The following is a 13,866-nucleotide window of genomic DNA, read 5'->3' on the forward strand; positions in this document are numbered from 1 at the left end:
TGGCTCACCCCTGCTCTGCGCAGAAGGGACACTCGCATGAGGCCCACCATCCCCCTCCAGAAGCGTGTGGCCATCGCCCTCTGGAAGCTCTCCACGCTGGACAGCTACCAATCCTTCGGGAACCAGTTCGGCATGGGGAGATCCACCGTCGGAGCAGTGCTCATGCAGGTACGGCACTTGCAGGGGGGCTGCAAAGAGGGGATGGGCCGCCCCAGGGAAAACGGAGGGGGGGGAAGGAGGCGAAAGTGCCCCGCACCGGAGGGGTCGGTCTGTCCCGGCCATACTACACGCCGCCCGGGGGGGGTTGCTTCCGGGAGTGGGGTGCGGGGCAGTGCCAGGGAACGAACACTCCCAGGCACCCGGGCGCCCCAGTGATTCGCACTTTGCTGTGTCTCTCTGCAGGTGGTCATGGCCATCAATCGGGTGCTGCTCCGCAGGCTGGTCCACCTCGCCGACCCAGACGCCATCATTCAGGGGTTCGGCTCCCTTGGCTTCCCCAACTGCGGGGGGCCATTGACAGGACGCACATCCCCATCCGTGCCCCGGAACACCACGCCTCCCAGTACGTGAACTGCGAGGGGTACTTCTCCATCCTCCTGCAGGCTGTGTGTGACCACCGGGGCCAGTTCACGGACATTCATAGAATCATAGAATCATAGAATTATAGGACTGGAAGGGACCTCGAGAGGTCATCGAGTCCAGCCCCCCGGCCTCAAGGCAGGACCAAGCTCCGTCTATACCATCCCTGACAGAAGTCTATCTAACCTGTTCTTAAATATCTCCAGAGAGGGAGATTCCACCACTTCCCTTGGCAATTTATTCCAATATTTGACCACCCTGACAGTTAGGAATTTTTTCCTAATGTCCAATCTAAACCTCCCTTGCTGCACTTTAAGCCCGTTACTCCTTGTCCTGTCCTCAGAAACCAAGAGGAACAAATTTTCTCCTTCCTCCTTGTGACACCCTTTTAGATATTTGAAAACCGCTATCATGTCCCCCCTTAATCTTCTTTTTTCCATTAATGTGGGCTGGTCCGGCAAGGCACACGACGCACGGATGTACCAGAACTCCTCCGTGTGCCAGAGGCTGCAGGCCGGGACCTTCTTCTCCAACCGCCAAATCAGGGTCGGGGACGTGGACATGCCCGTGTGCCTGGTGGGGGATGTGGCCTACCCCCTACAGCCCTGGCTCATGAAGCCCTACATGGGGCACCTCAACTCATCCCGCCAGGCCTTCAATGCCAGGCTGACCAGGGCCCGCATCATCATTGAGGGGGCCTTCGAGCGACTGAAAGCCCGATTTATATGCCTCCTCACCCGTCTTGACCTCGCAGAGCACAGTATCCTTCCCGTGGTGGCAGCATGTTGTGTGCTGCACAATTTGTGCAAAAGGAAGGGGGAGGCTTTCCTGCCAGCCTGGATGGCTGAGGCTGAGCGCATGGCTGGACACTACGCTCAGCCCCGCATCGCCGCCATCTGGGAAGCCCAGCGGGGGGCCGTCCAGATCCGGGAAGCCCTGCGGGAGAGCTTCCATGTAGAGGAGGAGGACTGAACTCTCCCTGCATGCCCCACTGGGGCCTTCTTCCACCCTTCCCCCTTCCCCTTCTTAATGTCAAATAAAGACACCTTTTTTGCCAACAAAATTCTCTTTTTATTTTACATAACTGGGGTGGGGGCAGGGAGGAATGAGGGTGGGAGAGGGGAGGGGGAAACCTGGGAGGAGGGAGCTGGAAGGGGAGGAAAGGGAGAAGGGAAGGGAAAGCTCAGGGTTGGGGGTCCGGCTGGCTCTCCCGTCTCGCAGCACTGCGGGTGCGGGGGTGTCCGGGGGGAATGGGTGTGGAGGGTGGGGCAGGAGGGACGGGGGTGCGGAGGAAGTGGGAGAGGGAGCAGGGGCAGGAGGAGCTGGGGCAGCAGAGGGAGCAGAGGTGAGAGGAGGAGCGAGAGCTGGGGCAGCCGCAGGAGCCGGAGCAGGAGGAGGCAGGAACCTGTCCACCAGGGTCTGGAGGTGGCTTCTGAGGGCACGGCCCTGCTCCTCCAGCGCCTCCAAGCTCTGCTGGCACAGCCAAAGGTCCTCCCGGACCCAGAGGTCCTGGGTGCGGAGCTGATGATCCAGGAACCGCAGGTGCCGCCGCTGGTACTCCTCCTCGTTCCTGGCACACCTGCTGGCCCGGGTGCAGGTGGCTGTTGCAGGCGGGGTGGTGCGCCCTGCAGTCCCAAGTGCTGCAGCTGTGGTGAAACAAGAGCAGCAGTCAATTCTCCCTGGGGACAAGCTGGGTGAAACCCAGCCTCCCTCAGCAAGGCCAGGGCCCCTGCATGACACCCAGCTGCTGCTCCATGGCTGGCAAGGCCCAGGCACACGGTCCCTGGGATCCCTCTCCCCCCACCCTCCCGTACACATAAGGGGAGCATGATGGTACTCACATGTGGAGGCCTCCCCAGCCTCGGATGACACAGGCGATGTGCTCTGTGGGGTTCCTCGGGGGTCCTGGGTCGGCTCCTGGCTCTCAGTGTCCTCCTGCTCCTCCTCCTCCATGTCCGGGACGGGGCCCTCTGCCCTGGGGTCGATCACCACCCGGGGGACAGGGACGGCGTGAGCTCCCAGGAGGCGGTCCAGGGCCTGAAAGTGGGGGCATGCCTCTGGGTCGGTGCCTGGCTGGCAGGCCCAGGAGTAGGCCTGCCGCAGGTCCTTAATTTTGTAGCGGACCTGCTCCTGGGTCCGCTGGTGGCCTCTGGCGGCCAGGCTCTCAGCCATGCGGCCATAGACAGCCGCATTCCTGTGGCGAGTGCGGAGATCGTGGACATTGGAGGCTTCCCCCCAAACCTCGATAAGGTCCACAGTCTCCGCACTTGACCAAGCGGGCGCCTGCCTCTTGAGGCCCCGGGCAGGCTTCTGTGAGCTGCCAGCCTGGTCCCGGGAAGAGGGGGAGGGCTGGGTGGCAGCAGGTGGCTGGCTCATCTTGTGCCAGGTGCAGGGTCTGATGGCTGGGTGCTGGCAGGCTTGCAACTGGCACAAACACTGTAACCAGCCCGTGCCCCTTTAAGGGCTCCGGGGCCGGGAGGGGAGCAGAAGAGTTTCCCTGGTGTTGGCCAGAGTGGCCACCAGGGGAACCTGGGGAGGGCTAGCCTCCCACTAGTTCGAATTAAGTGGCTACACAGCCCTTAATTCGAACTAGTTAATTCGAACTAGGCATTAGTCCTCGTGGAATGTGGTTTACGTAGTTCGAATTAAGCACTCCGCTAGTTCGAATTAAGTTCGAACTAGCGGTTCGCTAGTGTAGCACCTATCAAAGTTAATTCGAACTAACGGTTGTTAGTTTGAATTAACTTTGTAGTGTAGACATACCCACAGGGAGCAGCGCTTTCTCAGCTTTTGCTCCCAGGCTATGGAATTCTCTCCCCTGGGATATTCACATGGTGCCATTAGCTTTGTTTCAGCGTCAAGCTAAAGCCACCCTTTTTACTCATGCTTTTACTGGCGTTTGAGTCTCTGTATGTGTGTATCCCTCCTCTCGAGATGTCTTAGCAGGTTTTATGTCCCTCTGGGGTCTCGTATTTTAATTATAAATGTAGTCCCCTTACTAAAGGGGCCTCTGGTTTATTCTGAAAAGACCCTGTGTGCTACAATCCAGACCTGGGAAAAAACAGGAAGGAAGGACTCTGGTGAGAGAGAGGGCTGCTCTCTCCATGTGCTTGAAGGAAAGAGGCCTGGCAGTCTGGGACTCTGTCTTGCAGTTTGGAACCAGAGGGGGAGCCAGGCTGCTGCCAAGGACACTGACCCAGTGCAGGGGCTGTTGGGTGCAGCTACAGACTGGACTAAATGCCTGTTGGAACTGGGAGGTAGCAGGCTGCTTCTGACAGGCACAGCATGAGGCAGTAAGTTTGGGCCTTGTTGGAAAAGTGCTGCCTGGGACAGAGCTGCTGTTTAGCCTGGACCAAATCCTCACTACAGCTGCAACATCAGCGCGCCAATGCAAGCAAGTGTCTGGGGCTCTGAGTCCAGGGGTGTGCACACTCTGGGGTGGGGTCATTGTTGTCTAGCTATATAAGCTTCCGCTATGGTTATGTGTTTTGCTAATGCTATTCATTGCTAATCTGTTAACCCCTGTTTATTTAAGTAAAGATTGTTTATTTTGAAGTGTTCTATTAGGTGTATATGATTTGTAGTTGTTCTGGAATTAGATCCAGCTTTATGTTGGAATGAGTATATTCCTGGAGGCTCTCAAGGCACCAGTGAGTGTACAAGGCCAGCCAGGTGGAGGCACCACCATTTTACATTCACTGCCAGCAAGAGACTGCAGCAAGGGAGTGGACAGGGCTTTCCCCAACTAAACACCATCACCACTGGGGTGCTCAGGATCTCTTTTGGGTTAAAACACCAGGCGCCCAGGCACACCTGTGAGTGTGACCTGCTCTCCAGTAACCCGGGGAGGAAAAAGGGGGTTACATTTTGGAGACACCGCTGGGATCCCCTTTACCACTTCTAATTTTGTTGCAAGAAAAATTGTCCCTGCTTTCTTTAATGGTGTTGGAGTTATGATTGTTTTCTGACATCTGCTGGTATTTAAAACCTTTGTTTGTGTTTCTAAACCTGTTATTGGGTACATCATGGAACCCCTTAAGTTACTGTCCTGGTGTAGAGATGTAGGAGTGCCACCCAGCCGAGTGCTTATGCTGGGTAAAGTGCCCATAGATACTGAGGATGCTATTATCTACCAGGCATTAGGAACTGTAAAAATCTTTGGGAAAACCACAATCTGTGGTCGCCGAGGTGACTCTAACACCCAGACTGTGTCAGTACTGGTGAGAGCAGCTGCTTATCTTGACCCACGGTGTGTACCCCCGGAAGTTGGTATTGTGGGGGAAGTTGGCCCCTGGCCTATGTTTCTGCTTGGGAATGTCACAGAGGAGGAGACCACTGAAGCTGTGAGCTCTGACTTTGCAACTAAATTGAATTTTTTTCTTCAAAAAGAGGGAAAGTCAGCGGAAGATGTGAGGACCATTGTTACTCCGGCATCTATGGCCTCAGCTGTCACAAATGAAGGTCTGATAGCTGCTTTAGGAAAAATGATGGAACGATATACCCCTCCCTCCTATGAAGGAGTTGGATATCGGAAGCTGAGATTTTTCTCTGGGATTCAGCCTACCCCTGTTGGAGAGGATGACTTTGAATCTTGGATGGACCAAGCCGCCCGGATGATGGAGGAATGGCAATGCTCAGATACTATGAAACGGCAACGATTAGCTGAAAGTCTGAGGGGACCAGCCTCTGATGTCATTAGATCCTTACGGATGAGTAAACCTTCTGCTGGTGCTATGGAGTATCTCCATGCTTTGGATGATAGTTATGGGACTACTGAGAGTGGAGAAGATTTGTATCTGCATTTTAGCACCACCTATCAAGAAGAGGGTGAGAAACTGTCACAGTACATATGCCGTCTAGAGAAGCTCCTACATAAGGTACTGGTAAAGAAGGGGATACTTGCTAGCCGCTTGGATCAGGTGAGAATGGAACAAATACTGAAAGGTGCTTGTTCTGGCAACCTAATAGAAGCTGCAGCTTTCTGACTCACGCCAAAATCCTCCCTCCTTCTCCAAACTGGTACGGGATATCAGGGAAGAGGAGGATTGACTGGCTGCTCGTGAAGCTCGTCACATTCCCATGGCTTCAGCATGCACTGTCACCTCTGTTGCTCCTTCTAGCGAAATAGCTGACCTCAAGGAAGCTCTGCGGAGTCTGACTGAGCAAGTTAATCAGCTACTTCAGCTGAATACTAGAGTGGAAAAACCTGAAAGACCTTCTCATGTCCAAAGGGAGAGTGCCCCTGTGAGAAGCAATGACACAGTGTCTGGTGGTACTACTCACAAATCAAGAGTTTCTGTTGAAACAAAGGGTAGGAGTGACATAATCTGCTACAAGTGTGGGGAGAATGGTCACATGAAACGAGACTGTGTTGCAGAAGAGGATGTATGCCACGAGGCATACCAAAGCTGTCGACAAAGGCTTCCCTTGTTGACCGCAGCACACCTAGACTGCCCTGTTGTGCCGGATCAGCTGATTGTCAGCACAGCGCGGCAGCCATTTTTATTTTAATGAAGTGGGGATGATTTAAATCCCTGCTTCTTTGCCTATGCTGAATAAACTATTTTACATGGCTCCGTCAATGGAGCCATGTAGTCTAGACATAGCCTTAGAGAATTATTGTTTGTTGTATGTTCTTGATAATTATGTTTCCCCTCCTGAGTTAGTTAGATAGATAGATAGATAGATAGATAGATAGATAGATAGATAGATAGATAGATAGATAGATAGATAGATAGATAGATAGATAGATAGATAGATAGATAGAAAAAAAAGCTAGTTGTTTATACTCTCTTCATAGTTCATAGTTAGGATAAGGTAAGCATGCCAGGTTCACCAGGGTTTAAATGGTGCCTGACGTGCAGAATGTCTATACTTGTCTCAGACAAGCATGCCCAGTGTTTCTGTCACTTGGGCCAGGAACTTTCACCAAAGAGCTGCCACCATTGCAAGAAGCTCTCATCCAAATCACCGAAGGCAAGAGAGTGCCAGTTAAAGCTCATCATCATGGAAAAAATGAAGAGGCCAGCCTCAGAACTAGCACCTCAAACGTCCCCAGCCCAGACCTTACTACTGGCGGCTTCACATCAAAACCGCTGGGCTCTGAGAGAGGTTCCGGTCAAGAAAACGGCCAAAAGAAAACACTCTTCACCCTCAGCAGAGAGGCCAATGAAGAGATCATCTCCCCAAAGTAAGCCTCCACCAGGAAGACTGCTGGGTATGTGCTTAAAACCCCTTTTCCTGCCAGATTCTTATGCCCCAATCTGGTGGGAAAAGGGGTTTTTGTGCAAAAAGAAAACATTCACACTACTTTTTTTTTCCGCAAAAGCCCTTTGTGCAAAAACGGCTTACATAAATTATGCAAATGAGGCAAGCTTTTTGAAATACCCTATTTCGAGATTAAAAATGCCATTTAGATGCAGTTATTAAGAGACAAAACCCTTCTTTCAAAATAACCCTTAAACCCACATCTAAACGGCGTTTTTTTCTCGAAATATGGTATTTCAAAAAAGCGGCCAGCCGCAGTTATGCAAATGAAGCACGGGAAATTCAAATCTGTGCTTCATTTGCACTTTAGTTTGTCTGCACTTGCATTCCTCTCTTGAAAGACAGTCTAAGTGTAGACATGCCCTTAGAGAGGTTACAGGGGCCATGTGCATTGGTGAAGAGCCTGAGGAAAGCAGGGAATGGTGCTTCAAACATTGCCTGGTCTTCAAACAGGCAGTTCCCATTGGCCAGAAATTGGCCAATGGGATTGTGCTGGGGATGGGAGCAGCATGTGAAGCACCACTCTCCCTTCTGTGGGTTCACAGATGAGAAAGAGAAACAGCCACCACAGCGGGGTTGTGGTGGGGAGCAAGTAGGGAGTCTGCGTGAAGCTTCCCACTTCATCTGCAGGCTGGATCTGGTGGTTTGGCGGGCTGGATCCGGTCCCTGGACTATATTTTGCCCAGACCTGTCCTAGACTATAACTATCCCCTGTGCCTGCTGCCCCCCTGTGGTCATTCTGGAATATAACTGTCCTAGGGATAAAACTTAAAAAACAACAAATGATCCTGCAGCACCTTGGGCTGCATCTACACCGCATCCCTCTTGCGCAAAAACCTATGCAAATGAAGCATGATTAATCAGGGGCTGTTTTTGCTCAAGAGGCTTTTTCAGGAAGAACGGGTTTTGCACAAGAGGGTGTTTTTGCGCAAAAAGGAGCTGTGTAGACGGCTCCTTTTTACACAAAACCTTCTTGCGCAAAAAAGGCCCCTAATTAATTATGCAAATAAAGCATGGCAATATGCTAATCCACGCTTCATTTGCATCTGTTTTTGAGCAAGAGGGATGCAGTGTAGATGTAGCCTAATTAGAGACTAACAAAAATTTAAATGGTATCATGAGCTTCTGTAGGCACAACCCACTTCTTCAGATGAATGGAGCAAGGAGTCCAGAGTTGCAAATAAATAGCAGAAAAAGAGGGGATGAGGAGGGAAAGAGAAGGGGAGCAATTGTCCATTAGAGGGGATGGGCAGGGAAAGGGAAGGAAAAAAAATTGTCAGTTAGAGTGTCCATGCTAAATGAGGCTAATAGAGTGGGCTGTAAATGCCCAATATTTAACGTGTAATGTCATTAAGATGTTGAATGTAGCAGCCAATTCAAGTAAGGTCTTTGTTCAGACTTCGATTAAAGATATCAAATTTGCAGATTAAGGCAATTTCTGCAGCTTCTCTTTCCAGCTATTTATTTGGAACTCTGGATCCTTTGCTCCATTCATCTGAAGAAATGGTTGTGCCCATGAAAGTTCATGATACCATCTACGTTTTTGTTAGTCTCTCGGTACATCTACACAGCAGTGTTATTTTGGAATAACTGACATTATTTGGAAATAATGTCGAGATGGAGGACTTCTTACTCCGACTCCACTAACCCTCATTTTATGAGGAATAAGAGAAGTCTAAGGAAGAGTGTTCTTCCTTTGACTTCCTGATGTGTAGACAGTGCTAAAAGCCAAATTAAGCTAATTTAGACTTCAGCTACTCAGTTGACATAGATGAAGTTGTGTATCTTAATTCGACTTTTGCCCTGCTGTGTAGACATACCCTAAGGTGCTGCAGGACCATTTGTTGTTTTTTAAGTTTTTTCTGTTACAAACTAACATGGCTATCCCTCTGAGACTGTTCTAGGGATGTGTATGGGAAACTAGTTAGCTGGTAAGCTGGTAACATTAATGGGTGAGGCTTACCGGTTCTAGTTAACTTGTAGGGACTGGAGCAGTTCCATGCTCATCACAGACAGGGGGCCCACGGCAGGCAGGGGCTGCTGCAGCTGGCCAGAGCAGCCCCTGTCCGTGGCAGGCTTGTCCCTCCCACTGCAGGTAGGAGGCCTCCCCTTCCTTTTAATCGGTTAACTGGTTAAACGTAATGCTTAACCAGTTAACCAATTAAGTAGGATTTTACATCTCTAAACTGTCCCTGCCATCACACCCATCCCTTTCCATTTGAAGAGAAATAATCACATTCCAAGCACATCCCATTGTCAGGGCACAACCAAACCCATGCTTTAAGTTAAAGCAAAGGGGAAGTTGCATACCAAATGTGGTGGCCCTAGCTCTTACTGTTTAGGAATTTTTGAACAGACTCACAGGCAGACAGATAGATGCACAAACTCTCTCAAATATATAGTAGATTCTGGTTTTAGTTCCACTGGATCAAGATAGTTTAAATTTTTAGGAACATTTTGGAGGCTAAGCCTGTATTGTTCTTCAGGATTTCAGCCCCATAACCTGAATTGGCAGGTAGAGAATATGAGAACATGAGAATGGCCATACTAGGTCAGACCAAAGCAGAGAAGCAACTGAAAGGATGGTTGGCTGCCAATGCAGAGTAGCTGCTCTGGCGCATGCTGGCTGCCCCACATGTACAGCCTACTGAAGGCATAGTAATTCTCCAACTAGAGGCACAGTGGTGCCTAAACACCTATGGGCATATCAAAGAATCTCAGTTACTGCACCAGGTGAGTAACCTTCTCTTTCTTTCCTTAGGGTGACTTATAACAACTGTTCCTTTGGTATTTGTTACACTGCTTCCCTTTTTTTGTGTACCAGATCCTACAAATGTTGTTTAAGTTTTAACAAAGATGGTTTTTAATATAATGTTTTAGTCATTTTAAAAATGTCCTATCAGATTGCACAGTGACCTAAGCCCATTGGCAGAGTCACTGTATTCACTGATTCATAATTTTGTTTGTAAAAGTTACAAATGTAAACAATAGATAAACCAATACCTTGACATTAGTCATTCTTGTTTCTATAAAGTGCATTGCTGTAGTTCTCTTTGAATGATGCTTTAAATGTTTCCAAGGATTATTTAGGAGAGAGGCCAGTATTTTCCAAGTGTGGGCCTTCTTTTATAGGGATGCTAAACTGTTAACTGGTAAGTCAATATGCTTACTTTTCACCAACCTTTGGCATTGAACTCCAGTGGTGGCCAGCCATGCAGGAACATCTCAGCCCTGCCTGCAGAGGGGCCAGCAGTTTGGGTAATAGGATACTCACAGCCATAGTGGGGGCAAGTGGCAGGAGCTGAGTCAAAACGGTTAACTGGTTAAGTGCTATTGTTTAACCAGTTAATCATTTTAACTTCCATACTCTCTGAGGAAAGGGGAACTAGGTTAGTCTGCAGGAACAGTAGGGGAAAGCTGTGTGACACAAGCTCAGCCGCACATGATTCTATAAACATGCTGTTGCAATAGTGGATAGAACAGCTAAAAATTCCTTAAGAGATGCCACCTTCCCTCCCTACTAGTACTGCAGCTCAAAATGCAAGGGAAAAACTCTCTGGCTATTTTCCCTTTGGATCTTCATATTTAAGGCTATGTCTACACTACAGGCTTCTCGCGCTAGAAGTTTTTTGCGGAAGAGATCTTCTGCAAAAACTTCTTGTGCAAGAGAGTACCCACACTGCAAAAGTGCATCAAAAAAGCGATGCACTTTTGCACAAGAAAGCGTCCAGACTGCATGGACGCTCTCTCAAAAGAAAGGGCTGATAGCTATTCACAGAATGGCCACCAGGGCAGCCTGTGCTGTGCTGTATCACTGAGAAGCAATAAAACCTTCTATTCTCCTGCCTGGCAGAGAGACACATCTGGCTGCAGATGAGGGTGCAGGGTTGGTGGCCTCTGACACGCCGTCACACAGGAGTAATACATAATGGTTAGAGAAGGAATCGGTAGTGAGGCATCTAAACCAAGCATCAAGGCTGGAGACTAGGCACCAGAGCCAAGGTTCAGAGACAGAGTCAGGAATTACAGTGTCACAATTGGGTGACGTTGGAGGCAAGGCAAGAACTGCTATCACAGCTGTGGACAAATGCTTTGACCAGCCACTGAATGGGAGCTGCTGCTGGATTTAAGAGTAGATCTGCGGGTCTTTCAGCCAATTAAGCAGTGTACTGCATACCAGCTTGTTCAATGGGTTGCCAGAGCCCAGCAATTCTGAAGGTCTTGCTTCCAGACTAGATCTGGAACAGGCCCTGATTCCTGACACTAACATAGGAACAGCAGGAATTTTATTACATTGTGTCAGAAGTCAAGAAGTTGCATCTCCTTAGTTTTGGAAAAGTTGCCTGACCAATTAAGTAAGAGTAGCAGTGAAGTCTTTTAACTAGGTCCCTCTGTGAGTACACCTACTTTTTAAAAAAACAGTGGGTGTGTCTAGACTGGCAAGCAAAAGCAGCTGCTTTTGTGCAAAAACTTGCCACCTGTCTACACTGGCCGCGAGAATTTGCGCAAGAACACTGACTTTGTAAAGTACAAAATCAGTGCTTCTTGCACAAATACTTTGATGCTCCCGCTCAGGCATAAGCCCTCTTGCGCAAGAATACTTGTGCAAGAGGGCCAGTGTAGACAGGAACATTAATTTCTTACGCAAGAAAGCCCAATGGCTAAAATGGCCATTGGAGCTTTCTTGCGCAAGAGAGTGTCTATACTGGGCATGGATGCTTTTGTGCAAAGGCACATGCCAGTATAAATGCTCTCTTGCACAAATACTTTTAACGGAAAAACTTTTCCGTTAAAAGTATTTGTGCAAAATAATGCCAGTCTAGACGCAGTCAATGTGTTTTGGCATTCCTGCTATTCCACTGCATATACTACAGATGTAACTGTCATTGCAATTTGTCAAGTGTTCATGTGCTCCATGTCGCAATATATGCCCATTTCTTGATCTGCCATAACAGTAGCAGCTCTTGAACACAGAGAAAAAGGTAAATCTACAAAAGGTGCAGGACGTGAGGCAAAGGCAGCATGGCTCCTCTCCGCTGCTTTTGCACTGTACATTTAGGAGGTCATGCTTTCTTCTCTCTATGTGACCAGGAAAACTTCATGCCCTCACCTGAGATGACATTTTGGGAACTAAACAAACTGCAATTTACTGGTAGAAATGTAGCCGTGTTAGTCTGGTGCAGCTGAAACAAAAAACAGGACTATGTAGCACTTTAAAGACAAACAAGATGGTTTAATAGGTGATGAGCTTTCGTGGGCCAGACCCACTTCCTCAGATCAAATAGTGGAAGAAAATTGTCACAACCATATATACCAAAGGATACAATTTAAAAAAATGAACACATATGAAAAGGACAAATCAAATTTCAGAACAGAAGGGGGATGGAGGGAGGTACATGTCTGTGAGCTAATGATATTAGAGGTGATAATTGGGGAAACTATCTTTGTAATGGGTAAGATAATTAGCGTCTTTATTCAAATTTGAGTGTAAAGTGTCGAATTTGTTCATTCATGCTTAAATTCGACACTTTACACTCAAATTTGAATAAAGACACTAATTATCTTATCCATTACAAAGATAGCTTCCCCAATTATCACCTCTAATATCATTAGCTCACAGACAGTTACGTCCCCTTCTTCTCCCCCCCCCTCCATCCCCCTTCTGTTCTGAAATTTGATTTGTCCTTTTCATATGTGTTCATTTTTTTTAATTGTATCCTTTGGTATATACGGTTGTGACAATTTTCTTCCACTATTTGATCTGAGGAAGTGGGTCTGGCCCACGAAAGCTCATCACCTATTAAACCATCTTGTTAGTCTTTAAAGTGCTACACAGTCCTGTTTTTTGTTTCAGCTGCAATTTACTGGGGGGTTTTTCCCCCCAAGTAAATCTTCCTCTTCCCCAGGTTTGTCTGCAGGACAGCATAATGTACTTAATGGAATCACAATGCATAAGTGTACTTTAGGGGAGAACGATGTTTCTTTATCACATTCTAGTCGTTACAAAAATCAAAAGGGATGATGTCAGAAATTCCTGTCATTCTATAAATGGGGTTTATATGAATATGAACTAAAGAAATAAATATAAATTAATTGTAGTGAGTCAGAAATGACTTGCCCTCCTGCCCCCCCAAAAAATCTATAAAATCTAATTATATAAAACTTGGTTTTACAGGTGTATTGAAAACTATACAGGAGCCCGTTGTGAAGAAGTTTTGCTTCCTAGTTTCAAGACCCAAATTAAAAGTGAACTGTTTGCAGCTTTCTTGGCTTCCGTTGTTGTTCTAGGACTTCTTGTAATTGGAGCATTCTACTTCCTTTGCAGGTAAAATGACGTCAGAGTACTGAAGCTAGTCAATCAAATAGAAATGTATTTTCAGATAATCATATACTAATTATTTTAATTTAAAATTATTATGTAATTAATTATAAATTAGATATGCTTGATTATTCAGCAAAATTAATGGACCTTCTTGCTTTTAGTTTCTAGCTTTTTGCTTTTATTTTCTGGTTTGTAGTTCTCTAGAATGCCTTTTTCAGCTTTGTCAGCTATAGTCACTTTACTAAAGCTTGTTATGACACAGTTAGTTTCCTATCATAGTTAAAAGCATATCCAAGATCAGAGAGTATCACACACTAAGATATAACTCACTTCACATTGCTAAAAGCTTCAGCGGGGTAGCTGAGTTAGTTAGTATCTGGAAAAACTTAAAAAACAACAAATAGTCTAGCAGCACCTACCCAATTAACAAAACAGGTAGATGGTTATCGTGAGGTTTTGTGGGCACAACCCACTTCTTCAGATGACAAAATGGGTTATGCCCACGAAAGCTCATGATACCATCTACATGTTTTATAGTGGTAGAAATGTAGCCATGTTAGTCTGGTGCAGCTGAAACAAAAAAGAGGACTGTGTAGCACTTTAAAGACTAACAGTTCAGAGGATTCTCTTTGAAGTGAAGTCTTAAAAGGTCTGAAGCAGGATGCGGGTAATCAAGTCGTTGAAACAATGTCCTTTCT

General features: G+C 47.4%; 1 protein-coding gene across 4 annotated transcripts in view; it reads left to right on the plus strand.

Annotated features, from left to right (window-relative positions):
• The window catches only part of NRG4 (neuregulin 4), a 98,824-nt gene that overhangs the window by 26,039 nt on the left and 58,919 nt on the right, over window positions 1–13,866 (plus strand). For all 4 annotated transcript variants that reach the window (XM_025186209.3, XM_025186211.3, XM_075897356.2 and 1 more), the window contains exon 5: window positions 13,022–13,171. In XM_025186209.3, coding sequence (XP_025041994.2) covers window positions 13,022–13,171 — 150 coding nt within the window. The remainder of the gene's footprint in view (window positions 1–13,021; window positions 13,172–13,866) is intronic.

Source organism: Pelodiscus sinensis, chromosome 14, assembly GCF_052426305.1.
Source record: "Pelodiscus sinensis isolate ZL-2025 chromosome 14, ASM5242630v1, whole genome shotgun sequence".
NCBI lineage: Eukaryota > Metazoa > Chordata > Testudines > Trionychidae > Pelodiscus > Pelodiscus sinensis.